This window comes from Miniopterus schreibersii, assembly GCF_964146895.1.
Source record: "Miniopterus schreibersii genome assembly, chromosome: 8".
Lineage (NCBI taxonomy): Eukaryota > Metazoa > Chordata > Mammalia > Chiroptera > Miniopteridae > Miniopterus > Miniopterus schreibersii.
In genome coordinates, this window is record NC_138109.1 from 17,785,966 (window position 1) to 17,813,459 (window position 27,494).

At 39.7% G+C, this 27,494-nt stretch overlaps 1 protein-coding gene across 2 annotated transcripts in view; it reads left to right on the top strand.

Moving 5' to 3' along the window:
- The first annotated feature begins 222 nt into the window (after positions 1-222).
- Positions 223-27,494, top strand: part of KHDRBS1 (KH RNA binding domain containing, signal transduction associated 1) — a 34,253-nt gene continuing 6,981 nt past the window's right edge. The window contains exons 1-10 of one of the 2 annotated variants that reach the window (XR_013999244.1): positions 425-962; positions 11,395-11,519; positions 12,302-12,418; positions 14,800-14,946; positions 17,523-17,656; positions 18,261-18,462; positions 18,939-19,006; positions 20,216-20,274; positions 22,510-22,702; positions 25,286-25,343. Coding sequence is in view for 1 of the 2 variants with exons in the window: in XM_081143566.1 (XP_080999692.1) it covers positions 581-962; positions 11,395-11,519; positions 12,302-12,418; positions 14,800-14,946; positions 17,523-17,656; positions 18,261-18,462; positions 18,939-19,006; positions 20,216-20,274; positions 22,510-22,607 (1,332 nt within the window). In the remaining variant the exon portion in view is untranslated. Of the gene's footprint in view, positions 963-11,394; positions 11,520-12,301; positions 12,419-14,799; positions 14,947-17,522; positions 17,657-18,260; positions 18,463-18,938; positions 19,007-20,215; positions 20,275-22,509; positions 23,847-25,285; positions 25,344-27,494 lie in introns of those variants that run through there. The other variant, XM_081143566.1, reaches the window with a different exon arrangement.

Consider the following 27,494-nt stretch of genomic DNA (forward strand, 5'->3'; position numbering starts at 1 on the left):
CGTCCCCCACGCCTGTTTCCTTTTATTTCCATACCTCAGTGACCCCCACCCCCAACCCATTGAGCGCTGCCCGAGTCAGCCGCCCGGCCGTTGGAGGGGGCGTGGCCCCGCGAGTAACAGGTCGCCGGCCCCACACTCCGCCGGCCCGCGCACAGACAAAGACATTCCACAGCCCCCGCCCCGCCGCGCACTGGGGGAGGAGACACGTGTCCCGCTAGCGCTGAGTCACGTGGAAAAGAAAACGAACGAAGCCCGCGGCCATCCGCGCACGCGCGCGACACTCTAACCTGGCGGGCTTGGAGAGAAGAGGAGAGCGGGGAGGCGACTGCTTTGGGATCCGCGGCGGTGCGCAGGCGCCGTGGCCCGACTGGGGACTTTGTTCTCCTCGAAGAGACCCAAGGGCGGTGCCGGTGACTAGCTGCGCACGCGCGCCGCCTCATTTCCGGTGCTCTTCTTCGCTGGGTCGCCTGGGTCGGCTTCGGTCGCCGTCGCTCCCGCTCTTCCACCCCCGCCAACCGCCGCTCGGGCCTCTGCCGCTGCCCCGTCGTTCTCTTGATTCCTCGATCTCACATCCTCCCCAATGCAGCGCCGGGACGACCCCGCCGCGCGCATGAGCCGGTCCTCCGGCCGCAGCGGCTCCATGGACCCCTCAGGTGCCCACCCCTCAGTGCGTCAGCCGCCCTCTCGGCAGCCACCGCTGCCTCACCGGTCCCGGGGAGGCGGAGGAGGGGCCCGAGGGGCAGCCCGGGCCTCGCCCGCCACGCAGCCGCCACCGCTGCTGCCTCCCTCGGCCACAGGTCCCGACGCGACAGTGGGCGGTCCGGCGCCGACCCCGCTGTTGCCCCCCTCGGCCACTGCCTCCGTCAAGATGGAGCCGGAGAACAAGTACTTGCCCGAACTCATGGCCGAGAAGGACTCGCTCGACCCGTCCTTCACTCACGCCATGCAGTTGCTGACTGCAGGTAAGCGGGCCTCCTCAGTCCTTCTGGGTCGCCTGGCCACCCGGGAGCATGGATGGCAGCGGCTTTGTTCTTGCTTCCCGCCCCCTGGGGACCAAGGCAGCAGTGAACTAGTCTTCTCTTATACTCATTTTTGGGAGCCTGGATTTCATATTCCCATCCCGCCAAGGGTGCGAAGGAGGGTGTCTAGGCTGCAGTGGAGGCCCAAAGGGGACTTGGCGACCTCTTAGCGCAAAGGTGTTGATGGATAGTGCTAGGCTCCCCGCCCCCTTGCCGACCCTTCCCCCTCTCACCTCTTGCAGCTGCCCCACGCCCCGAGTGTTTAGATTCTTCCAGAAATGAACCTTTATCTCCCCCTTTCCCAAAGGGAAAGCTTTTCTGACTGCGGGTGGCGGTAGGCGCATCAACTAAGAGTGTAGGAGGTGAAGACAGCCTGAGATGGGAGGGACCGTGGGGGGGGAGGGCCGAGGTGAGACGGGGTGAGGCTGAAGTGCCCTGTCCAGCGCGCCGTGGTCGCCGGGGCCGGGTCGGACTTTGCGGTAACTGGAGCTTAAGTTCCTACGAGGCAGGAGCAACCTGTGGGAATCGACGCTTAAGGTTTTCCGAATCACATTTCTGACTTAAGCACATAAAATAATGGTTACAGAGCCGCAAGGTTGGACACCTTTATTTTACAATGTGTGTTCGCCGTCATTCAAGACGGGGGGAAATAACCCTAGAGACCGTGAAAATGGGGTAGAGGGAGGTAAAGGTGGTTGCATGACATTCCTCAACGAGATGGACAAAAATTGAGGAAGTTGCACGATGCTTGTACCTGAAAGGCTTGGTCTTTCTTATTTTTGCTTCAGTAGTGAAATAGATTAGGAATAGTTAGTCTTTGTTCTCTGGTGTCGGTCGAGTTGCGCTCCTTTTCTGCTCTCCACTGGCCAATTACCTAGTCGCTCTGATTTCTCCCTAAAGCCGTCTGTTTTGTCCTCACTTCTGCCTGAAATGTTGTTTTAATAAGTATTTCTTATGATACCTAAATTTCATTAAGTAGAAATTCACAGCCTTCATCACTGAATGAATAGTTAGACTCTGGCAAGGTTGATATAATGGACAGATCATTATGAAAATATTTCCCTCCCTTTGTTCTCTATCTCCTATCATTGGTAAGGGGTCTTTAAAAAATGTAAACGAAGCGGGGAAGCACGCAGTGGTGAAGAATAAGATTTAAAGTGGTTACATTTTTAACTCAGTGCTCTGCTGTTCTTTAACACAGTTGGATTGATTGTTCATTGTGTCCTTCTGGCAAGCTTTTTGAGAGCAAGGAATGCATTTTATCTTTATATTTTTTTATAATGTCTTGTGTATAGCAAACACCAGGTAATTGAATTTGAAAGCAAGTACATGCAGATTTAAGGAATGTCAGACTAAGTGGTAAAGGTTGACTTGGTAGTCTGATTTGTATTTTCTCAAATCTTTAGTCCAAGCAAAATTTGTGAGACTAAAATATCAAACTTTAGGACTTTAAGCTGTTGGTTTAATTTTGACCCTTAACTAGTTACCTACTTTTGGGAAACATTCTGAACCTCAGTAACCTGAAGTGGGATGGTGAGTTGTGAGGTTTAAAAGCACTAACACAGTTTCTTTTGACCTATAATCATTAGATAATAACTTGTCACCACAGTTTTCTTCTAGTTGTAAATTCATGGTTGAATATGGTATGAAAAGACAGTGCTCTTTAATTTTTTAACCTGGGCTTTTTTATGTCTTTTTTTTTTTTTTTAACCAAACTGAAATTTAATTGGAGAAATGGGATTAAGGTAATGGTTGTTTATTGAGAAAACAGACTGCAAATTTCTTAGCATGGGTAAATCTTGGTATATGTTGAACCCAGCTTTTAAGGTATTTTTTAATGATCCAGAAAAGGGACTGTAGTGAAGGTAACCCAACTGCAAGGAAGTATGAGACTGAGAAGACAGAATAGTAGCATTTAAGCTATGATAAGGATACGTGTAACAAAAATATAGCTAATACTGTACCAGACACTGGCCTGAGCACTTAACATCACATAATTAGTCTTCACGACAATACTGTGAGGAAGTTATTCTTATTATCCTCACTTTTACAGATGAGGGAATCATGCAGAGATTAAATTGCCCAAGGTAACAAAATTAATAAACAGCATAACTAGAATTTGAAGTCAGTCTGGATCCACACACCTAGCCCTCTCCACCCCTCCACTATATTACCTGCAACAGATTGTACTTAAAAAAAATATTTTGGTCCTGGCCGGGTGGTTCAGTTGCTTGTAGGGACGTCCTTTATACCAAAAAGGTTCGGGTTCAATCCCAGGTTGGCTAGGTGCATGCTGAGGCAGCAGATGGATGTTCCTCCCTCCTTCCATCTCCCTTCCCCTCTCTCTGAAATCAATGAAAACATATCCTCAGGTGAGGATTTTAAAAATATATACATATATAGTACTACTTAGACAAAATATTTTAAAATCCATTTGAATGCATCAGAGTGCTTGCTAACAGGGCGGTGAAAATGACAAGGCCAAGATAAAGAAAAGGGAAACCCAAAGAATAGAGCCTAGCACTTGGGTCTGTGACTGAAGCACTTCTTCCCATTTCCAAAGAGCTGCCACAAGACCCAGCCACTCTTGCTTCACTGTTCACATAGCTCTCCCCCTGTCCCTTTCCCAACTTTACTTGGCACTTATCAGCATCTGATGCATTATATATTGTAGTTACATGTTTGTTGATCACCCTGTCTCCTTCACAGACAGAATGTCAGCTTCACCAGGACAGGGATCTTTTGTTTGCTTTGTTTATCGCTATATCTCCTGTTCCTTAAAGAGTGCCACACAAATATTACTAAATATTTGATGAATGGGATATTCGTCTTCATTGTGTGATGGAAAAATATCAACATAATTCTAAGGGATTTAGGTTTGGAATATAAACTTCTGTATTAGCCAAATTGATACTTAACTGTAATGACAAATGCATTTGCAGACATGCAAGGACGCAGTGTACCCATGCTTGCCTTCTGAAACAAAAAATAATTTATCTTACAATTTGTGTTAAATATTCACATAATAAACATAAAATGCTTTCAAGTATATCATTGTTCTTTTTCTACTTCCTACAATTAGGAAAATATAAATTAGTATAAATTATTTAGGAATAGGTAAACATTTGACTAGATTAACAATCCCCAGATCTTGAAAGGATACTCAGAAATCTATCCTCCAAAGGCACTCAGTGTAGAACATTTACAGAGTCTGTTGGAACTTCAAAATAGTTAATTGCTTTATTTTATTTACAATATACTGTAGAAATATATCTAGATGTTCCTGTTTTGTTCTACAGGGCTAGAAGATCTATTTAAAACAGAAAGTGGAGTTGCAAAAAAATTATAGACCAGATACAGGTATAAGTATAAATATTAGGAATGGAAGGCAGTTATGACTGTTTGCAACATCCTGATGATTCTTTACCTAGAAAAGTGGTATTGTGGCTGATTAGGAGATAAAGATGTATGGAAAAGTAGGTTTCTGACAAAATGATCTAACTTTTAGAATAGTATCAAATGCCTTGGGATAAGCGGTAAAAATCAGTTCAAAATGTATGTGGATAATCATAACAAACTAATAATATTCAACCTTTTTAGAGCATGTAACGTGCCATGAGATGTGCTATTCATAATTCAACCTTACTGGCCATTCTGTGAGGCAGAAAGAATTTTTATCTTAATGTTAGAGATGAGGAATATTGTGATCACATTGTCAACTTAAAATATTATTGAAGGTGATAAAGGAAAATCTGAATAAAAACAGAAATATGTCATTTCCTGAAGGGGGGAGTGGGGAGGAGGAACTAGTATTATAAAGATTACCGAATTTTTATTTAAAAAATTTTTTTAATTGGTATTTAGAGGGAGAAAGAGGGGAAAAAGAGAGAGAAATGTCAATTTTGTTCCATTTATTTATGCATTCATTGGTTGATTCTTTTTTTAAATTTATCTTTATTGTTGAAAGTATTACATATTTCAGATGTCCCCTTCCCCCCCCTTTGAACCCCCTACACCTGGTACCCTCCCCCGGTCTACCTCACTATTGCCTGTGTCCATGGGTTGTGTGATGCATTGGTTGATTCTTGTATGTGCCCTGACCAGGGATCAAACCCAAAACCTTGGTGTATCAGGATGATGCTCCAACCAACTAAGCTACTTGGCCAGGGCAAGATAAGAGAATTTTTTAATTAGCATATTAATTTTTTTGCGTTTTCCAAACTAGTTCTAACTGGATTTATTTTTTTTAACTTGACATGTTGAATATAAAGTAGCTTTAAAGAGTAAATGAGCCCTGGCCAGGTGGCTCAGTAGTTCGGAGCATTCTGTATGCCAAAAGGTTGCAGGTTCAATTCCCTGGTCAGGGTGAGTACAGGAGGCAACTGATGGATGTTTCTCTCTTCCTCCTTCTCTCCCTCTCCTTCCTTCCTCTCTCTAAAAATCATAAACATATCCTCAGGTGAGGATTTTAAAAAATAAGTGAAGATAAATGAGAAAATTTTTTAGAGATAGGAAAATAATGAAAACCTATATTGACAAATTAAGCCAAACAAGACTAAGGGCTTGAGAAGATGTGAATTACATTACTGGTGGAAGCTTGAATTGGTACAACCACTTTGGATGACAGCTTGGTATTTCATTTAAAAGTTGAACATTCAAATTTCTTAAAATTCAACAACACCATTCCTAAGAATATGCCCAAAGAAACTTTTACACAAGAATGCTTCATTTGTTAAATGGTGCACCTTGTTCACAAAATGGTACAACTTGTTTCACCACTGATTGGATACTATGAGATTTTAAAAATGAAGTATTTATATAGCAGTGAAAATGAAAACTACAGCTACATGCAACAACATGGAGAAATCTTGGAAATCTAATATTAGCTGAAAAAGTAAAAATTTTTTTTTAAACATTATTGATTTCAGAGAGAAGAAAGGGCGGGGGGAGAGAGAGAGAGAGAGAGAGAGAGATAGGAACATCAGTGATGAGAGAGTCATTGATCGGCTGCCTAGCCCGCACCCCGGGCATGTGCCCTGACCGGGAGTCGAACCCCTATCTCCTGGATCCTAGGTCGATGCTCAACCACTGAGCCACGCCTGGCTGGGCTGAAAAAGTAAATCTTATAGGGCTACATATAGTACAATACTATTTTTATAGAATATAATAATTAGTAAGATTAAGCAAAATATTGTTTGTGTGTGTTTGATAAAGCACTTTTTTACAAAACTAAGTATGTTTATGACTTAGCAATTGCACTCTTGGGGTATTTATCGCAGAAAAATTAAAATTTAGGTTCACATAATACCTGTACATGAATGTTCATGGCAGCTTTATTCATAAGAGGCAAAAACTGAAAAAAACCCATGTCTCCAATAGGTAAATAGTTAAACCATGGTACATTCATACCATGGAATACTGCTCAGCAGTAAAAAGAAATGACCTGTTGATGAATGCAACAATTTGTATCTCGAGAGAATTATGCTGAGTGAAAAACAATCTCAAAAGGTTACATCCTGTGTAATTCCACTAATTTAACATTCTTCCTCCTCCTCTTCTTCATAGAGGCGGGGGGGGGGGGGGGGGGAGGAGAAACATCAATTTTGTTGTTCCACTTATTTATGCATTCATTGGTTGATTTTTGTATGTGCCATGACTGAGGATCGTACCTGCAACCTTGGCTTATCAGGACGACTGTAAAGAACTGAGCTACCCTGCCAGAGCTAATTTCACATTCTTGAAAAGACAGAATAATAAAAGATGGAGAACAGATTAGCGGTTACTAATGGTGAAGGGGAGATGAAGGAAGGGCTATAAAAGTGTAGCATGGGGAATAATCCTTGTGATAGAATTGTTCTGTACTTTGACTGTGGTGGTGGTGGTTACATGAATCTGATTAAATTGCGTAGGACTAAACACACATCCAAATAAGTGCATGTAAAACTGGTGAAATGTGAATAAAGTCAATAGATAATATTAATGTTAATTTTATGGTTATGATATTGTAGATTGCAAAATGTTTTTAGAGAAAACTGGGTGAAGAGTATGAGATCTCTTATATTTTACAACTGCATATAAATCTACAATTATCTCAAGACTATATATATATATATATATATATGTTTTTTAAATATATCTTTATTCAGAGAGAGGAAAGGAGAGGGATAGAGAGATAGAAACATCAATGATGAGAGTCATTGATCAGCTGCCTCCTGCACGCCCCCAACCAGGGACCGAGCCTGCAACCCGGACATGTGTCCTGACCGGGAATCGAACCCCAATCGCCTGGATCCTGGGTCGACGCTCAACCACTGAGCCATGCCCAGCAGGGCTCAAGAAAATTTTTAAGAAAAAAAGCACTAAACTCTAAATTGTGCTCTGAGAAAGATTCGGGAGACCATGGACAATATGCCATAATTTCTTTAAAAGTAAGAAGGGAAGACTAAGAGGTTTAATGACTTACTGAAAGTAACATACCAAGCTTGTAACAGAGCTCGGAATCAAACCCATTTCTGTCGAGCTCCAAAACTCATGCTCTTTCCTTTGAGACATACATTTTTTAAATTGTTCTCATCTTCAGGAGCTACCAAAAATGGAAAGATTAAATTATAGTAAAATAGTAAAGGAAATGCCACAAGACTAGTTGAATTTGGTCTGACTAATGTAAGGAGTGACATGGGTTTAAGTACCTGCTCTGTTACTAATTAGTTTTATGATCTTGGACAAGTTACATAACTTTTCTAAGCCCAGGTTTCTCCGGTTGTTAATGGTTAAAAACAAAATGAAACAATACAAAATTCCAGACACATAGAATGCATTGGATAAGATATAATTATTGAAAGTGTCTGGCGAGGAAATAAATGGGTCATCTCTCTGTGTTGTTTACACCCTAGCTTTTCTTTCCTTGGCTCTTGGGACATCCAAGGTCTCCAGAGGCCCAGGCAAAGATCATTTAAAGGAGTTAGTTTCAAAAACGTTGTCTAGAAAGAACTTTTGCCTGAGGATAAGCCATTTTTAGGAAGCTTCTTGATTTCCTCCCCATTATATCCTACTCCTAGCTCTCCAAGAGAAGTGAGACTAAGGAGAGAAATAACAGAATTAAAAAAGAAAAAAAAGATCAGGCAACTGAACATCTGAGCATCCACAGAGCCCTTTTATTGCCTTTAGCTGCATGACAGTGTCTGAGGTTAAAAACTGTACTTCTACCCTGGCTGGTGTTGCACAGTGGTTAGAGTGTTGGCTCCACACCAAAGGGTCTCTGGTTCGGTTCCTGGTCAAGGGCACATACCTGGGTTGCAGTGCAGGTTCCATCTTGAGTGTAGGAGGCAACCAATGGGTGTCTCTCTCTCACATCCATGTTTCTCTTTCTCTTTCCCCCTCCCTCCTTCCCTTCCACTCTCTCTAAAAATCAATGGTAAAATACCCTCCAGTGAGGATTAACAAAAAACTGTACTTCCCAAAATAAGCTTTTTCTTGTTTACAGAAAGCCCTCCCACACACACACACACACCTGCCATTGTGAGAGGCAATAGTAAAAGCATAAGGTTTGAAGTTAGAAAAGGCCTGGTTTTTAATCTCTACTCTGTTACTTTATTTTTTTTAAATATGTTTTTATTGATTTCAGAGAGAGGAAGGGAGAGGGAGAGAGAGGTAGAAACATCAGTGATGAGCTGATCAGCTGTCTCCTGCACGCCCCCGCTGGGGACTGAGCCAGCAACCCTGGCCTGATTAGGAATCAAACCTTTATCATAGGTCGATGCTCAACCCCTGAGTTACGCCGGCTGGGCCCTATTCTGGTACTTTATTAGCTTTTGTGATTTATCGACTTCTCTCAGTTTGTTTCCTCAATTGTAAAATGGGGATTGTACCAGCTACTTCACTGAGCTATTTTTTAGGATAAATGAGGTAGTATTTGTACAGTATTTGATATATAGTAGGCATAGAATAACTGTTCAGTCCTTCCCTTCCAAACATGGAAGATGACTCTTCTTGTAGAATCAAGTTGCCACTTAGTCTTTTGCTTTCTAGGCTAACCTCCCCTGATTCGTGTATCTTTTCAGTTCTCAGTTTTATTTAAATCATTGTTCTCTGAATTCTCTAAAAATGCTTTAATGGTCTTTTTAAAATTGTGAGGTAAATTGGACAGGGGGATTCTAAGTTCTGACTAATTCATAATATAACAGAAGGGTCCATGTTGCAGAAAAGCCACATTACAGGCCACATTACATTGCATATAAACAAACCTTTCTCCTGGGTTCAGTTTTTTGTAGCCCTGCTTCCTGTAGGAGTACAACAGATTTTAAAGACTTTGAGTCTTCTTGCACTAACCAAGTAAAGTTTCTGGAAAGTGGTATAAAATACAGCTGAAGGGCCTAACTAGATGATAGCAATTAAGAAACACTGAGGGACATAGATAAAACTAAGTCTGTCATTTGTTTCACATTTTTAGAAACTCCTCAGTGATGTTTTCATAGCAAAAGTGTGACATTTGTTCCTTTAGAACTTTTGAGGATTGAGTACAGAGTTTTCCAGCCTGAAAACTCAAGAAAAGATGTATTCAAAGATGATGGTAGTCCCAAAACTAGTGACTACAAAAAGTTAATATTAGCAGTAGGTGGGAAGGGGTAGGGGTTACCACAGCAAACAAGTAAGATGTTGAATGAAGCATTTAGTCTGTTAATTATAAGGTCAGAGTTGTTTTCTGTTCCAACCAGTAAAACATAGGCATGTGAAGAGCACTGCCATTTACAGTTCTTCTCATAGGAATAAATGTTTAGTTAAGGACACTTAGAATATGAATAGCAGTTTTAATTGTCAGAAAGCAAGGGAGTACGTGCTCTAGGACATTAGGTCATTTAGCTCACTGTATACTATAACATCTGAAATTAGGCTTTTTAATAAACAGGAAGCCTTCTGTTTGAAATTCTGAATTCTCAAAGTCTGTGAGGGTCAAAGTTACTTTCCTTCTTCATCTTTGTACTCCATAGCTGGACTTAATCTAAACATTTTTTAAAAACTATTAAAATTTTAGATTTGTAGAATGTCTTTGAAGTAGTATATTTTCATACCAAACCAGTGGTTTTCAAAATGTGGTCCCTAGACTAGCAATATCAACATCACCTGGTAACTTGTTAGAAATGCAAACTCCCAACACAAATCCCAGACTGGGGTTTGGGCCCAGCAATCTAGTTTAATAAGCCCTCCAGATCATTCTGATGCATACTCAAGTTTGAGATCCCTTGCCTTAAAATTACAGAAGATAGAAACACTGTTGGAATGTTATATAAGGAGAACATTCTGTGTTATTTAGAATGTTTAATGGGGGGAGTGGGGGCATCAATGCTAGAGAAACATTGAATGCCTCCCGCACACACCCTGGCCAGGGACTAAACTGCAACCTGGGTACGTACCTTGACTGGGAATCAAACTAGTGACCTGGTGCACGGATGACACCCAACCAGCTGAGCCATACCAGCCAGGGTGGGAATGTAATTTTTTTTATTGTTCTCAGTGGACCGTAGAACCTTTTAATTGCTCGTTACCCATACCCACTGTCCCCATCTCTGTTAGTATTCCTATCATAGCACTTAACTATACTTCATTGCTAACTTCATTAACTGGGAACTCCAGTATATAAACATAGTGAAGATGGGGACCATATCTGACTTGTTCTATTGTGTTTCCTATACTTTTTAGGATTGGTGCCTGGCCCTCAGTAAGTCTCGCTTAGTGTTTAATAATTACACCTGTGTATCTCCTTTCATCTGCCTCTTTTTAAGAAGCACTCAAATACTTGGGAGGGAGGGAGGGAGGGAGTTTCCTGATAATAGGAAATATTTTTGGATGCTAAGGTTCTATCTGATGCAACTATCTTAACCTGAGAATTGAAAATACTTTGGTGCATTTTTTCCTTTAAGACATTGACTGAATTTGGGCTAGCTAATGTTGACAATTCTGAAGAAATGGGTTTTAGTTAGCATGTGAACATATGTTATTTTAGTCTGTTTTTATAGAAACCTTATGAAGTAGATGTTGCCTTTATTTTTTAAATGAGGAAACTAAAAAAGGTGTGTTTGAAAAACCTGATTCTTACTCTGCCACTCACTAGTTGTGTGAGCTTTGAAAGTTATTTAATTGCTCTAAATGATTTATAGACATTCAGGTGGGGTGAAAGAGCAAACTGCTCTTACTAGAAGCAGGCTTTGGGTTTCCTGGTCAAATTCATAGAGCTTTGGTGCTTTTAGTCCCTCTCTCTCTGAAATTAGCACATTCATCTGAACTATTGGTGTCTTACATGGTACTCCATGGTACTGCTTTACACAAACTTGGAAATTTACTTTTATTCACCAGAACAAAACTTTTTTCTTTTATTCAGAAATTGAGAAGATTCAGAAAGGGCTTTCAAAAAAGGATGATGAGGAGAATTACTTGGATTTATTTTCTCATAAGAACATGAAGCTGAAGGAGCGGGTACTGATACCTGTCAAGCAGTATCCCAAGGTAAGGCAAAAAGTGCCTCACTTCTCTGAGTTGTCTTTGTAGGTGTGAGTCGTGGGCTATAATAATGACTTCCAGAGATCATGGTGCATCAGAAATTTAAGCCTGTGAAGCTTCTCTTTCATACTTGTGTTCTTGTTTCTGGCATTTGAAACAAATAAGTACATAATTGATTGCATAGCTATAGCCACGAAAGAAATGTAATCTTTTTATTATCAAAAGGAGTTTCTCAAATGTTTGTTCCAGCTCCAAGTTCAAAGAAAAAAAAATGAACCCTAAAGAGTTGTTCTGTTAAAAGATGGACATGAAATCGAAATAAAGGAAATTATAATACAAATCCTTGACAAGATGAAATTAATTTTATTTCTTACTCAGTTTTACTTTTTTTTTAAATGCTTTCTCCTCCTCCTCCTCTTTTTCCTTTTTTCAGGAAAGCAATTTGTTACATTTAGTTTACCAAAAAAAGTACTAAAAAAGGATGTCCTGTATATTCTGAAGTGAATTCCTTAAAAATGTTTATGTATGTTTAAGTGCTAGGGGTTGCAGTGTGATATTATGGAAAGAGCACCAGACTACATCAGGAATCCCAAAATCAATTCTAGGAACTACTATTTTCATAACCTTAGGCTAATCACTTTATCAGTACAACCTCAGTATATCCTTCAGTAAAATGGGAATGGAACTCTACTCGTTTTATAGGGTTGTTGAAGATCAAATGAGATAGTACATGTAGAAAGGTTTTATAGGATTATGTATATTTAGAAATCTGTTTTTTTTTCTGTCAGTTCAATTTTGTGGGGAAGATCCTTGGACCACAAGGGAATACTATCAAAAGACTGCAAGAAGAGACTGGTGCAAAGATCTCTGTGTTGGGAAAGGGCTCAATGAGAGACAAAGCCAAGGTAAGCTCATATAGTGAAGCAAGAAGACACCCTAATACCTTCTTGTAGCCCAGGGTCCAGTACAGATGCCTTATGGAAGCTAGCACTTGTGTATGTACAGAATATGACTCCTTTAAATTTGTAGTAGATGTCAGAGATTATGGACCAAGTTAGTTTACTTGTTTGGTAACCCTGAAAAAGCCTAGGTGGATCCTGGTGATTGTTTTCTTTCTGACTTTTGACTGCATAGTAATGCAAACAGCAGTGGCAACTATGGCATTAGGAAGAAAACTTGGAAGGGATGCTGTACTAAAACCCAGACTAAAAACACTAAAATGTGAATAGCACATTTCCTTTCTAGTTACATGGAAAAATGAAAGCAATAGTATTGTGCATGCAAGTAAGTCTGAGGATTAGTTGTCTGTTTTATAACCAGCTGGAATGTGAGGCCATGAGTAATCCTCACAAAACCTAATACTTATTTATTTTTGTGTCATAGCCCCATATATGTTGTAGTCTTTGTAAATGCCAAGAATCTTCCCACCAAAACAGAATAGTCTTAGCCTTCTAGGGTCAGGTTTTAGATGAGACATACCTACTACAACCTTAAAACTTACTCTTTCAGGCCTCCTTTTACGCATCCTAATTGATGAACATTGTTTTCTCAGACCCTCTTCTTTTGTTCACTCCCATTTCTCACTAGAAGAATACATTTAGGGCAGAAGTATGTTATTCTAGCTAATGAGATTTTTCTTCCTCTCTATCCTAACTTTTTTCCTCCCCTAGAACTTCCCAGGCCATATAAGCATATAAAAAGAGCTGGTAATTAACAGCTCTACCTGGGATTTTTTTTTTTTTTTTTAAATATATCTTTATTGATTTCAGAGAGAGGAAAGCAGAGGGAGAGAGAGAGATAGAAACATCAATGATGAGAGAGTCATTGATTGAGCCCGCAACCTGGGCATGTGCCCTGCCAGGGAATTGAGCCCCGATCACCTGGATCCTAGGTTGACGCTCAACCCCTGAGCCACGCCCGGCCAGGCTCTACCTGGGATTTAAAAGCAAATGCTTAGCAATGAATGAATGAGTCAATCAGTGATTGCCAAACAGTTGGAGATTTCTCAAAAAATTAAAAATAGAGCTGCCATATGATACAGCAATTCAACTTCTAGGTATTTATCCAAAGAAAACAAAGACACTAATTTGGAAAGATATATGCAATCCTGTGTTCATTGCAGCATTACTTAGTAATAGCCAAGATAGGGAAACAACCTAGATGTACATCAATAGATTCATGCATAAAGGGGGGAATGTGTGCACTTGAATATTATTCAGCAGTTAAAAAAAGAATGAAAACTTGCCATTTCCAACAACATGGATGGACCTAGAGGGTATTATCCTAAGTGAAATAAGTCAGACAGAAAAAGACAAATATTGTGTGATCTCATTTTTATGTGGACTCTAAAAAAAAACACAAAATAAATGAATAAACAGAACAAAAGCACTTGTATAGAGAAGTTGGTGTTTGCCAAAGGAAGGGGTGGGGAGGGGATAAAAATAAATTAATTAAAGTTTATTTTATTGTGCTTTTTCTTTTCACTTTTATGTCTGTTTGTCAAAAAAATTACTAAACACTGGGAAATTTTCAAATGTGACCCATAACCAGGGAAGAAAATCAGTTGATAGAAAAAGACCTGGAAATAATAAGAGATTTGGGGATTTGCACACAAGACTTTAAAATAGTTATTATAAATATAATAAATTTGTTCAAGGATGTGTAGAGGAAGAATAATTAGGAGACAGATTGAATGTATAGAAAATGAAAATGTAGTAGCTGAAATGCAGATTTCACTGGATGAGCATAAGATAATGTAAGACACTAAAAGAGAAATAGGAGGGAGGTGTAAATCAGAGAACTTAAAGGCAAGACTATTCATGCCAAAGTAAGAAGATAAAAAAGACTGAAAGAAAATAAACAGTCTATAAGTTGCCTATGGAACATTACCATGCAATCTAACATTTGTGCGATTATAGTACTAGAAGAAGCACCTGGGGCAGAAAACAAAAAAAAATAAAAAATAAATGTTTGACAATGAATCCATGACTGAATGGAGACTGGAGTTAAGTTTGTCTCCTCTATAGCTTCTAATAAGAGCTCCAGTGAATACACCAAGGATTCAAGACAATAGTAAATAAACTTCTAGCAACAAGACCAATTGTAGGTTTAGCAGGTTGTATAAATTACTATTCTTCAGAGCTTGTTTTACTTCTTTCTTATGCTTTACTGTGTTCCCTAGATGTTATGGTTATTTCTTGCTGTTTCTTTGGCCTTGAGATTAAAGGTGTCATTAACTCCCTAGTGTGTGATGTGATGTTTTGTTTTGTTTTTTGTTTTTCTACAGGAGGAAGAGCTGCGCAAAGGTGGAGACCCCAAATATGCCCATTTGAATATGGATCTTCATGTCTTCATTGAAGTCTTTGGACCCCCATGTGAGGCTTATGCTCTTATGGCACATGCTATGGAGGAAGTCAAGAAGTTTCTAGTGCCAGTAAGGAAATCTATATCTTGTATCTTTTGAGCAAGAGAGAACTGGATCTTGTGCTGTTGCTAAGGCAGGGGTTCTTAATCAGGGTGTCTGCAGAACCTGAAATTGCATATCAAATTCTGCACTTATGTTTATTTTCCTGAGGTAGTCCATTAACTTGTAACAAGTTTTCAAAGCACTGTGCCCCAAGGCCACTCTTCTCATCCTTGTCTGATGTGGTTCTAGTTGTATATCAGTATCTTAGGTCCACAGCGTGTCTGGCATTCTAACATCCGGTTAACAAAGATTTAACAGTATCTTCCCTGAGCTAAGTATATTGCTACTAGTGAGGAACCAGGAGGTTATGGTGGGAAAGTGAATAAAATGGTCATACACCCCTTGCACTCAAGGGTTTATGTTCTAAACTTTAGAGGTAGAGGATAACAGCAAGAAGCTTCTAGTATCCAATCTTAATGGATTAAATTTGACCTGGATGTATTCAGGGCTTTTTCTCCTAAACGAGTTTACTCAAGTAGAGTTTGATTTGAAAAAGACATGATTATTACAGGCTTGACTGTTGATGATATTAAACAGATTGGTGTGCAACTCCTTTGAGAATGTAATTGAGGCCTAGGAAGAGTTAGGACAGCCAAGGTTACCTGCCTTGCTTATTACCACCTAGTCAGAGGGTCCATTCTTTGAATAAATAGAAAATGGTGGGATTTTTGCCTTTTAGCAAGGCTTGGTAGTTGTTGGAATTAACATACTGCTGTTGAGTATTTAATAACCAAGGTTGAATCTGGAACCTTAGAAAGCATTTGCAGTACTATTCAACTAGAAGTGAGTAAGCATCGTAGTTTCATCACAAACTAAGAGGGGGTGAACTACAATTCTTGGTTTTCTTGACTATGTAAAATGAGGGAGCTGGAGCTAAATGTGGTGTCAGAGGATGTGAGCATTGGTAGAGCAAAAATGTATAAGCATTGTGTACCTATAATGCTGAGCTCCAAAGATTCCATCAGTGTCTCAAATGTCTCAGCAGCTGCTTTGCTTCCAAGTACCTTGTCTTAATTAGAATGTTCAATATGAAACAGCCAATTTTAAGTATTCTGGAGAAAAATCCAGAGCTGGTAAATTTTTTCTTAAGGGAATTCTTTTGACTCTTTTGAGGTGTTGTATTAAAGCATCCTCTTTATCATTGGTCTCAGCATATTTCTCAAAAGGAGTAGGTTTACAAGGCTTCCGTGTAAGCAGATCTTCACAAAAGATACCTGCCAGGGAGATCTGGGTTTCCTCAGTGGTGATGTGTCAGTTGGGAGACTCTAAGCAAATTGGCTGTCTGGTCACTTGATTCTCCAGTGTGAGTCTCAAGCAGCAGTAATATGTAAGGTAGGAGGAAGAAGTGAAGAGCTATGGAGGGGCATCTCTGTGGTAACTAGAAATTTCTATCCTTGAAGCTGTATCCACCTGGAATGTATAAAAATGCATGTAGTATTAAGACTGAATGACTCTCATCAGGAAATATGTGAAAAGATTTGCAGATAACACTTGATTCAATTCTTCCCCTCTTGTGAAGAAAAAGGAGTGAGCCTATTTTTGCATCCATGATCAGAGTTTTCCATTTTCCCCTTAGAACCATTAGTTATATCAGAGAGACTTCCTGGTGCAATAGGAAGAGCACTGGACTGGGAGCTTTATGTGCATAATCTTGAACAAGTTGTTTCACTTTCCTGAGCTTTGTTCATCTCAGTCATAATGTTAAGTATCTGGTAGGTGCCTAGGGTCTCAAGTTACAAAAATGGCTCCTGGGAGTTCACAGTCTAGTGTGAAAGACAGAGCAGCAATTCTAAAATGATGTGCTAACTGCTTGGGTAGAGAATGTTAACATGGTGCTGTGGGAAAAGAGGAGGGGCTTTTCAAAAAACGGTAATGTTTTAGATTAAGTCTTGTTAGAGTAGGTTAGAGTTCCTCAGATGAACAAGAAAAAGGCATTATAGTCTAATGATTCAAAGCCTTGATTCTGAATTCACATCTAGAGTCTGCCACTTACTAGTTCTAGGTCCTTAGGCTGGTCTCTTTATATTCCCTGAATCTATTTTTCCAACTGTAAAAAAAAAAAAGGGGAAGATCTGCCTACTTACTTACTTACTTCAAGGTTATTTTGAAGACTAAACTGAAAAATCTACATAAAGCTAATTGTATAATGCCCAGTGCATACAGCTTAATCGATGGTAGTGGCTTTTATTATTCTAGGAAGAGGAAACTGTTTGCAAGAATGGATGTGTAAGAGTATGCCAGATTCTGAACTACAAGTTGTTCAGCATGGCTTGAAAGGAGGTTATACTTGGAGAGAGGATGGAAGTGATAATCTGGTGAGCTAGGCAGGATCCACATCATAAAGAGCTATGACATTTTAATGAAGATGAGGTACTTTCCTCAAAGAGGTAACAGGTAGGGTGCCATTTGACTTCAGAGAATGAATGACCTCTTAAGACTTCATCTGGGCTTTCAAATCTATTAGCATTCAAGGTTCATGTGGGTTAGATGAATTCTGAGCAAAAGGTGGAAAATGTTACATTCCTATTATCTTTCATTTGCAGGATATGATGGATGATATCTGTCAAGAGCAATTTCTAGAGCTATCCTATTTGAATGGAGTACCGGAGCCCTCTCGAGGACGTGGGGTGCCGGTGAGAGGCAGGGGAGCTGCCCCTCCTCCTCCACCTGTTCCCAGGTAAAAATAATGTAGACAACCAGAAATAGGATATAAATGTGACTGCTAGTACCATCTCTCTCTTAGTGGTGTTATCTCCAGCTTTAGAAGGGGTCTCAGGATTTGAATCCTGCATTGAGTGGAATTCTAGCTCTTGAGCCCTTTGGCCATAGTCAGGTACAATAGTCCTGCTGAAACTTTTGATCTTTTAATTTTGGACAGTTACAGCATTTTTAAATGGTCTCTAACTTTAGAATTTTACCTTTTTGTCACTGATCTCTATGGAGTGTTCAGATTCTCCAAGGCAGTTCACTGTGGGACCTGGGGAATCTTCCATTGTGGGTCTTTTACCTTCCCATACATTCCTCTGTGTTCTAATAATAATCTTTTTAAGGCATCATAAAATCTAGCTAGCTCCAGAATTTGTAAACAAATCTGGCCATGTAAGTAAACTATTTATATACTTACTATTTCTTTATATTTATTATTTATTAAAAAGTCTCCATTTAAAATAAACTTTCTCAGATAACGTGTTGTAGAATTGTACACCTAAAACCTGTATAATTTCATTAACCAGTGTTACCCCAATAAATTCAGTAACAAGGATGGGACTTTCTTTTTGCAGGGGCCGTGGTGTTGTACCACCTCGGGGAGCTCTGGTGCGTGGTACGCCAGTGAGAGGAGCAATCACCAGAGGCACCACTGTGACTCGAGGAGTGCCACCTCCACCTACTGTGAGGGGTGCTCCAGCACCAAGGGCACGGACAGCAGGCATCCAGAGAATACCTTTGCCTCCACCCCCTGCACCAGAAACATATGAAGAATATGTAAGAAGTTTGAACAATGTGCCATTTCCCACTACCTAGAAGGTTGCCAAAGGAAGTTGAATGACAGGGCCTTGGCCCTTGATGTAGGTGGCAGGGACTGCCTGTAAGATTCAGAATCTGCTCTTTTCTCTTGCAGTGAATGTTAACCTATGAGAAGATTTTTCCATTTTTGAGCATGGTTTACTACTATCTGTATGTAGATTAAACAGGAAATAAGCTGTGCCTTGATGTACAGTGTTTTACTAAGGGATTTTCCACTATTACTACTGAAGTTCAACTTTGTACCTTGTTTCCTGCCCACAATTGAAGGAGTTTTTTTGTTTGTTTTTTAGGTTTTTGTTTGTTTAGTTTCACATTTTAGAAATAAGGAAGTTTCATGTTCTGTTAATGTAGAAACCTGCCATCTTCCCATGGGATATAATTACTTTCCCTACTCTGTGTGATTCTGACTTTTTGTTTCATTTTACTTGTTCTAGGGATATGATGATACATATGCAGAGCAGAGTTACGAAGGCTACGAAGGCTATTACAGCCAGAGCCAAGGGTGAGTCAGGAAATAGAGCTGCTATTTCTTGTCCTAGGGTTGTATGAGGGAAGGGGGGAGGGACTGAGAGATTTAGGCAGCACAAATCTAAGGAGCAGTATGGCTTACCTTTTGAGGGTATCTCCTGTGCTTTGGACATCTGTAAGACACCTATTGGATCTGCAAGTTTGGATAATAGTAAATCTTAAATTACACTGTAGAATCTGAGAATAGCAGATGAAAAATTCCTGACTACATGGAAACAAAGGGAAAATGCCTTTAAATTAGTTTGATTGATTTTTTTAGAAACTCCTTTATGTATATGTATATGTGTATATGTATTTATATTTTAATTGATTTTTAGACAGAGGAAGGGAGAGGGGGAGAGAAAGAAACATCGAAAGAGAGGAACATTGATCGGCTGCCTCCTGCACACCCCCTACTGGGGATAGAGCCACAACCCAAGCATGAGCCCTGACTAGGAATCTGTCAACCTCAACCACTGCGCTTCATTGGGTTGAACCTCAACCACTGAGCCACACCAGCCAGGCAGTTTATCATTTTAAAATACCAAAGTCACATTAAAATTGTATAAAGGTTAAAAAGGAAACTATAGAATTCCACTGCAATAACTTATGTTCTCTTCTGCACTTTTTTTAAAGATTTTTTTATTGAGTTTGGGGGGAGGGAGAGAAACATCCATGTGAGATTGAAACATCAATCGGCTGCCTCCTACACACCCACTACCGGGAATCAAGCCCAAAACCCAAGCATGTGTCCTAACCAGGAATCGAATGGGCAACTGAGCCACACTGGCCTGAGCTGCACTTTTCTTTAAAAACAATTTTTGTGTATATGTATTTTATCTGTGATTGATTGAATAGATGTCTCATAATTCTACAATGGGGGACAGAACAGTTCATGTTTATTCTCTTCCAGTGAGCCCTATAAATGCATATGTATGTACACTGTGGTCACTTTTGTGTTGTGCTTTTTCACTTTAAATTGTGTAGTATCCATTTTTCTTTGCTATAGCTGTTACCTGTTTTTCTTATGAGTACGTAGTTATACATGTGTTGGTAATATTTTTTGGTTTGAAGATTGGGGAATGAACATTTTCCTTTATTACACACACAGTAAAATGACTGAAATATGGAAATATTTGGGAGAAAGGTGAAACTGAAACATAGTTGCTGTATGGCTCTCTAACACTCTGTCTTTGACTTTTAGGGATTCAGAATATTATGACTATGGACATGGGGAGGTTCAAGATTCTTATGAAGCATATGGTATGTCTTTATTTCTGTGGTGGGGCAGAATGTGCAAGTAAGTGCCTGAGAGAATGCTGGATTATTGGGGATTGGACAGTCACACACCTTAGGAGAACCCTTAAAAGGCCAAGATGTTGGTAGATATAACAGTAGGAATCCTACTCTTACTTAAATTTTGTGGTGTGTGATAGAGATAGGGGTACTATTACTTTCAGAAAGCTAAGCACATGTCCTAAACTAGGGCTCAGGTTCACCTTTGCCTGGTTGGAACAGCAGACTTTTAAGCTGATGTTGAGTTTTTTCCTACTTTGTGCCAGGAGATGGCTAGACCTAGGTTATGTTGGTGGGCCTTTGCTGCTGAGACCTAGACTGCATTGGTGAATAATGAGAATTTAATTATATCCAACTCTACTACTCTACCTCACTTTTAAAAACAGTTTTGGTTCTCATCTAAAAGGATCCCATTGTAGAGGAAATAATAGCTGAAAGAGACCTAGATTGCATGTAGCTAGCCAGAGCAGGTTGGGACAAGAATAACACCTGTTAGACTCAGATTAGAGGCTATAGGGCCTGGAGCCAATTCAGGGCAGTACTGGCACCAAGATCCTTATTGTTTTGGAGACATCTCAACTCAGTCCTTGATGCTAAGCGAGCTATAGGGGCTGGAATGGCTGATGACCAAACTGCCTTCCCTGAGTTTTGTTTGAAAATGCATTGCTCAAGAATGTCTTCAAAAGCCAATTATGGCCTCGTGTTAATGGGCCCCATAGGGAGTGCCCTGTGGCAGTGGATGCAGAGAGGGAGCAGCCTTTTAAATATGAGGTATTTTAAATATACCTAAAGGAATTCCAGAATCCTTGGCAAGAAGTTCAGCAGTTGACAGTTCTTAAGATGCTAGTTGACAATCTCCCTCTTCCCCTTGCTGAAAAAGGGGAACCTCTTAGGGCCTCCCACAGATGGACAAGCTGAAATCAACTCCTCAGCACAGTATGTAGTAGCCACTCAACTACTTGCCCAGGGAAGCAGTTTTTACTAGTTGTAGCTAAATGGCACTGGACAGTTGCCATCAGTAACTGCTCTATTCATGTGCCACTATTTAGAAGGGCAGTATGATTGCCCTAGGGTATTTCCCTCCATCGATGAGGCAGCACAGTGGGGCCTCTGTATGTGTTTACTGTATTGCATTTCTGTTTTGCTGGATAAAAGACTGGACTGAAAGAGGCAGACTGCTCCTTATGCTCCTGGTATGATGTTGCCATGGTAATCTGTTCTTATTTCTGCCTTTATAAACAGAATTCGAAAATAAACTATCATGTTGGTACCCAGAAGCAACTTGGAAAGTGATGGACATATCTATTATACGAGGCATAGAAACAGCTTAGATAGGGTTCTGTGTGACTTTAGATCCATATAAGAGATTTTAAACCTATAGTGGTGGAAGCAGATGCTTATGAATACAGGCAGCTGGAGAAATACTTCAGGAATGAACTGGCATGGGTAATATATGGCAATGAATGGGAAGAATAAGCTTATAAACACAGCTCATTTTTATGAGAGGTCAGCTCTTGAAATAAGTGATGCTGTCCCTCAGGCTTTTCCGTATCGCAGAGGGAAACCGTTTGAGAATAATCCCCCATGTTTGGCTTCTCTGGACTACTGGTATAAGAAAGAAAGAATGTATTCTCCTAGTCAGTGCTCTAAACACATTTTATTGTACTTCCCTCTGCCAGAGCAGTGGACCTCAGCTCTTGTTGGGGAGCCTCACGAAAAGTGGTCCTTGCTTGCTTCGCCCAGAGAGCCAGAGGACACTTCTACACAAGGAAACCTTTCTGTTGTATGGAAAGGGAGCTGCCTGCTTCCAGTCTGAAAGACTTCCATAAGTTCACCTTACTTGAGGCTATCTGGTTGCTTTGGGAACAGGAAAGGGCCCACTGAGATTGATTTCCTCACTGTCTTAGCAAGTGTTGGGTTTATTGAGGTTTGGGGGCTGGAGTATATAGATCATGTTGCTTGTGGAGATTATTCCAAGTCCTTTCTGAGCTGTTTCCTTCCGCCCATTGCTCAGAACTGCCCTCCAGTTGGGAAATTGCCTAAGCTGCTCAGGAAGGCCAAGTAGAGGGAGAAACAAGGACCACTGGGGAGGTAGCAAGACATTGGAAGCAAAGCCATGTTTCTTTGCCAGGTGACTTACCCCTGCTCATCTCCAAATGTCATTGACACATGGTTTATAAACTGTTCTTGCTTTCCTCATAGGCCAAGACGACTGGAATGGGACTAGGCCGTCGCTGAAGGCCCCTCCAGCTAGGCCGGTGAAGGGAGCATACAGAGAGCACCCATATGGACGTTATTAAAAACAAACATGAGGGGAAAATATCAGTTATGAGCAAAGTTGTTACTGATTTCTTGTATCTCCCAGGATTCCTGTTGCTTTACCCACAACAGACAAGTAATTGTCTAAGTGTTTTTCTTCGTGATCCCCTTCTTCTCCCCACCTTACTCCATTCTTAACTCTGCATTCTGGCTTCTGTATGTAGTATTTTAAAATGAGTTAAAATAGATTTAGGAATATTGAATTAATTTTTTAAGTGTGTAGATGCTTTTTTTCTTTGTTGTTTAAATATAAACAGAAATGTACCTTTTATAATAAAAAAAAGTTGAGTAAAAAAATAAAAAACCACAACCTGTTAGTTTCAAAAGTGACATTGCTTGCTTAAAGGTTCTGAAGTTAAGGCTTGTTAACTTTATCTTAGTTTTGATTTGAGGCATCCCGTGTAGTTGTAGTTGCAGAATCCCAAACTAGGCTACATTTCAAAATTCAGGGCTGTTTAAGATTTAAAATCACAAACGTTAACGGCAATAGGTGCCACCATGTAAAAGTGAGTTCAGACGTCTCTAAAAACGTTTCCTTTAAAAGCACATGGCGGTTGAATCTTAAGGTTAAATTTTAATATGAAAGATCCTCATGAATTAAATAGTTGATGCAATTTTTAACATTAATTGACTTAAAAAACAACAACAAGATTAGGTTTGTAAAATGACTTTTTCATTATGTGGGTTTTGAAATCTAGCCCCAGACATACAGTGTTGAGAGATACTTAATGGAGAGTAGGTTTTGAAGGGGTTGATTGGGGGAGGGGGGCTGGCCACCTGAATTGAATTTAAGGCAGAGCTTTTTAGCCACAATCTTTCAGTAATAGTACTAATAATTAAAATTTCAGTATTCAAAAAGACAAAGTATTTTGTCCATCTGAGGTTCTACACTCCATGAAAAGCTCACTTGGACACGGGCCAAAAGCTGATAATTTTCCTAAGTTGACAGTTGTCAATATTGAACTGTTCCCAAGGTGGTAGTCAAGTATGTCTCAACACTAGCATGATATAAAAAGGGACTGCAGCTGAATGAAAAAGGAATCAAAATCCACTCTGTACATAAGTTAAAGTCCTAATTGGATTTGTACCATCCTCCCATTTTGTTCTTGGAAGATTAAATGCTACATGTGTAAGTCTGCCTAAATAGGTAGCTTAAACTTATGTCAAAATGTCTGCAGCAGTTTGTCAATAAAGTTTAGTCCTTTTTTAATCAAAGTAAATGTGATGAATTGTCATTTTTGTGGGTGGACAATAAAATAGTTTTCTCTTTCAAATAAACTTAAATTAATTCTAAAGTTAATGGGCTTGTTAAAAGTTGGAGACATTCTTAAAAGTGGTGGTGGGGATTTTATTTTAAGTTTACCAAAAAAAAGTTTATCGAGTTGTTAAGTTTTAGTTTTAAAATAACCAAAGCTTTTTCACCCCCTGGAAGTTATTGAAAACAGTTTTATCTAATCCTATCACAAAATCTAATTTCTGGAGAGAAAAACCCAACTAAACCAAAACTTGGATTGGTTTCCTTACAGAGGTGTCAATATTTAAAGTGCCAGCCACCTTGTTTGCATCTTCTGTAGAGTCCCTAGGTGGTCCTAGGAGTGGCACCAAATAACCTCTCTGAGATTGGACATGAATAGCACCTGCTTTCGAGATGACAAGTCTGCAAACTCTGGGTGCCCTTAAGGGTTTCCTTTCTAATCCCAGAAACACTGTTAATAAATCAGCTGGGCTGGGGCAGGATCTGGCATGATAGGCTGGCTCTGTATTCCCTCCTGAGAGATCAAGAGGAAATGATGGAATTGGTTGGCCCTTTTTCCACTCCTTTGTTAATTTTCAGGGTTCCCGTGCCTTGTCTAAGTGAGCCACCTAAAACTGCTCGGGGGTGAAAAATCCTCTTGTATGAAGTGCCAGGCTGCCTGCAGCAGTGCATGATGGACATTTTTTTTTTCTTTTTAAAACACACCAACAAAAAAATGTATTTGTAGATTGTGATAAAGTGTAAATAACTGAATTTTCAACCATGGTTTGAAGTCAGCTTTCAGGGCATTATGTCTTGTTTTGATGAAAAGAGATCACTCTATACCCCCCTTTTTAAAGGAAAATTATCGCAAGAGAATCAGGATGTGTAAAGCTAACATGCATCGCAAAAAACCAAAGGTAACCTAAATGTCTGATTTTAATAGCACATATTTCTTTTACATAAACTGTGACAGCAACTTGCATAAACAATTCTTTAGCTGTTAATTTTAATGTTAAAACTTTGCAAAACTTGTTTAATAAAAATAGCTGTAAAAAGAAAAACCATATGCTGCCGCATAAATTAGCCATAACTCTTAATAATCCTGCCCATCACAACTGAACTGTAATGTAACCTGGGCACAAAGTCTGACATCTTAAATGACACAATGTAAAATTTCAATGACTGTAGATTAGATCTGCTCCCCAAAGTAAAGCTTTCTGCTCAGTTATTTTAAAATGTACAAGGATGAGTTCCTATAGGTCCCCATATTGATATTCACAATGAAATGTTACTTAAAATTTCCTTAAAGTTGCATGTTTCTCTCCTGTAATGTGTAAACTGCATGCAGGATCTCTACCTTTTATTTTGTATGTCTTTAAAACTTCCTCTTTGAAAGACTGATCTCTTACTTGTCCATTTCAGGTCATTGAAAACTCAAGACATTTCCTGAAGTAGAGTGGGTAGTAAAGACCCATGTCAGGTACGTTAAGGTGGCTTTCTATTAAGGATGTGGGACTTTTATCCTAAATATAAAACAATTCTGCCAAGAGGTGGCCTGGGAGGTAATCAATGGGCCGATCTTTCTTACACAGTCGTTTGTATCATATTTACAACGTGACCATGTTTGTATGTTCCTTTACAGTTCATACTGATTTTATATAATGACTAGATAGTATCAACTTATGGCTGTTGAATCCCACTCTATCCTGTCAGTAATCTAATAAGGCAGTGTTTCATTTGGAGTTCATTGGTATTCATTGGTCGTAAGCAACAAAGTAGCTCATGTAAACAGAAGGGAATGTACTAGAAGGATGTTAGGGACTGCCAGTGTAGCTCAGTTGGTTGAGCATCATCCTGTGCACTGAGAGGTCACTGGTTTAATTCCCAATTGGGCAGATGCCCAGATTGCAGGCTCGATCCCTGCAGGGGGCGTGTGAAACAGCAGTGGTAGACCACAGGAGTAGTCCTGAAGCAGCGATAGCTGCTTAGGCACTGTTGGCTGGAATAAGTAAACTCTAGCCATGTTGGCCCTCAAGATTCAAGTTTTAGGGAGGGAATATCAAACTGGATTAGCTTGAGTTACATGCCCGTGCTTTAACAGTATGCAGTAAGAAAAAGCTCATTCCACAAAAGGAAGTCAGGGTGTTATTAGAAGGGGAAGTGGATTCTGGACAGCCAAAAAACAATTGTCCAGTAATATATGTATTTTACAGAAGTAAGTGAAGTGACTTCCCAGGGTCAAGCCCAAGTTTATGTGTTGCCTGAACCTAACATCTTGACTTACACAATACTGCTTATACTTTAAGGAAAGGATCATTTCTCACACTTAGACCCCTAGTAGGGATATTATTTTATAGTAGAAAGGACATAGGACCTGACAAAAACCTAGAGTTGACTCCATGAGCTGTCTTGCTTAGTGATCTAAAGCAATTATCTATCTTACTTCCACATCTGGGAAGGAAGATAGTGATAATGGACATCTTTGAGTGGTTGGCAAACTGAAGGAGTTCTGTATAAGGCCAACCAATTCAATGCCCTATACATAGTAAATATTAGTGTTCTTCCCCTAAGAATTCAAGCATTCTCCCTGTTTGAATCGTTGGGCTCACTCTGACAACTGAATGAGCCTTCCTGTTGCTTGAAGCCATCAAGGAACTAACTGGATGATTTTTCCCTCTGCCCTTGAATAAGTTGTTAGGGTTCTGGTAACACTGAGGAGAGAAGATCTACCTAGGTAAGCCAAAGGCACATTGTAGTCTTTGGCAGAGTAATTTGCCTTTTTGGACACCATTTCTTCCAAGCCTTCCTCATAGCCAGAAGCCTCTGAGATTTGGAGATTTTAGGGAGGACCATTTGTCTTGAGCATGGTGTGAGGCACCCAGGAAGTCCTGAATATGATATTGGTAAACCCTTAACCCCTCTCATTTATCACCAAATGAAGTTGATGATAATAGCTAACATTTATCACTATGTCCATCATAATGTCCTAAGCAGTTAATAAGGATTATCTCATTTGACCCTTTCTACCTTTTTCTTTTTTAATTGAGATAAAACTCACATAATGTAATATTAACCATTTTAAAGTGTACAGTCCAATGGGTTTTTTTAGAATATTCACAATGTTGTGCAACCATCATTACTGTTTAATTCCAGAAAATTTCCATTACTCCAAAAGAAATCCCATACCTGTTAGTGGTCACTAATTCCTGACTCTTCCCAGCCTCTGGCTACCACTAATCTATTTTCTGTTTCTATGGATTTGCCTATTTTGAACATTTCATATGAATAGAATTATATACATATGCCTTTTGTGATTGGCCTCTTTGACTTCGCATGTTTTCAAGGTTCATCCATGTTATAGCATGTATCAGTACTTCATACTACTGACAGGAAACATTACTTCCAAAAGCAGCCCATTTAATTTAGGACAGCTCCAGGTATTGGAAATTTTCCCGTATGTTGAACAAATCACTCCAGTAACCTATTACTGGTTCTTCTTTGGACCCCTGAATATCCTTTCAAGTATTTGAGGATCGTTTTCACTCATGCTTCTTTCCCAGCTTCAAAGTTTTTTGTTAGACTTGCTAGATCTGATTTTCAAGGAAAACTAGAAATTTGGATTTTATATACC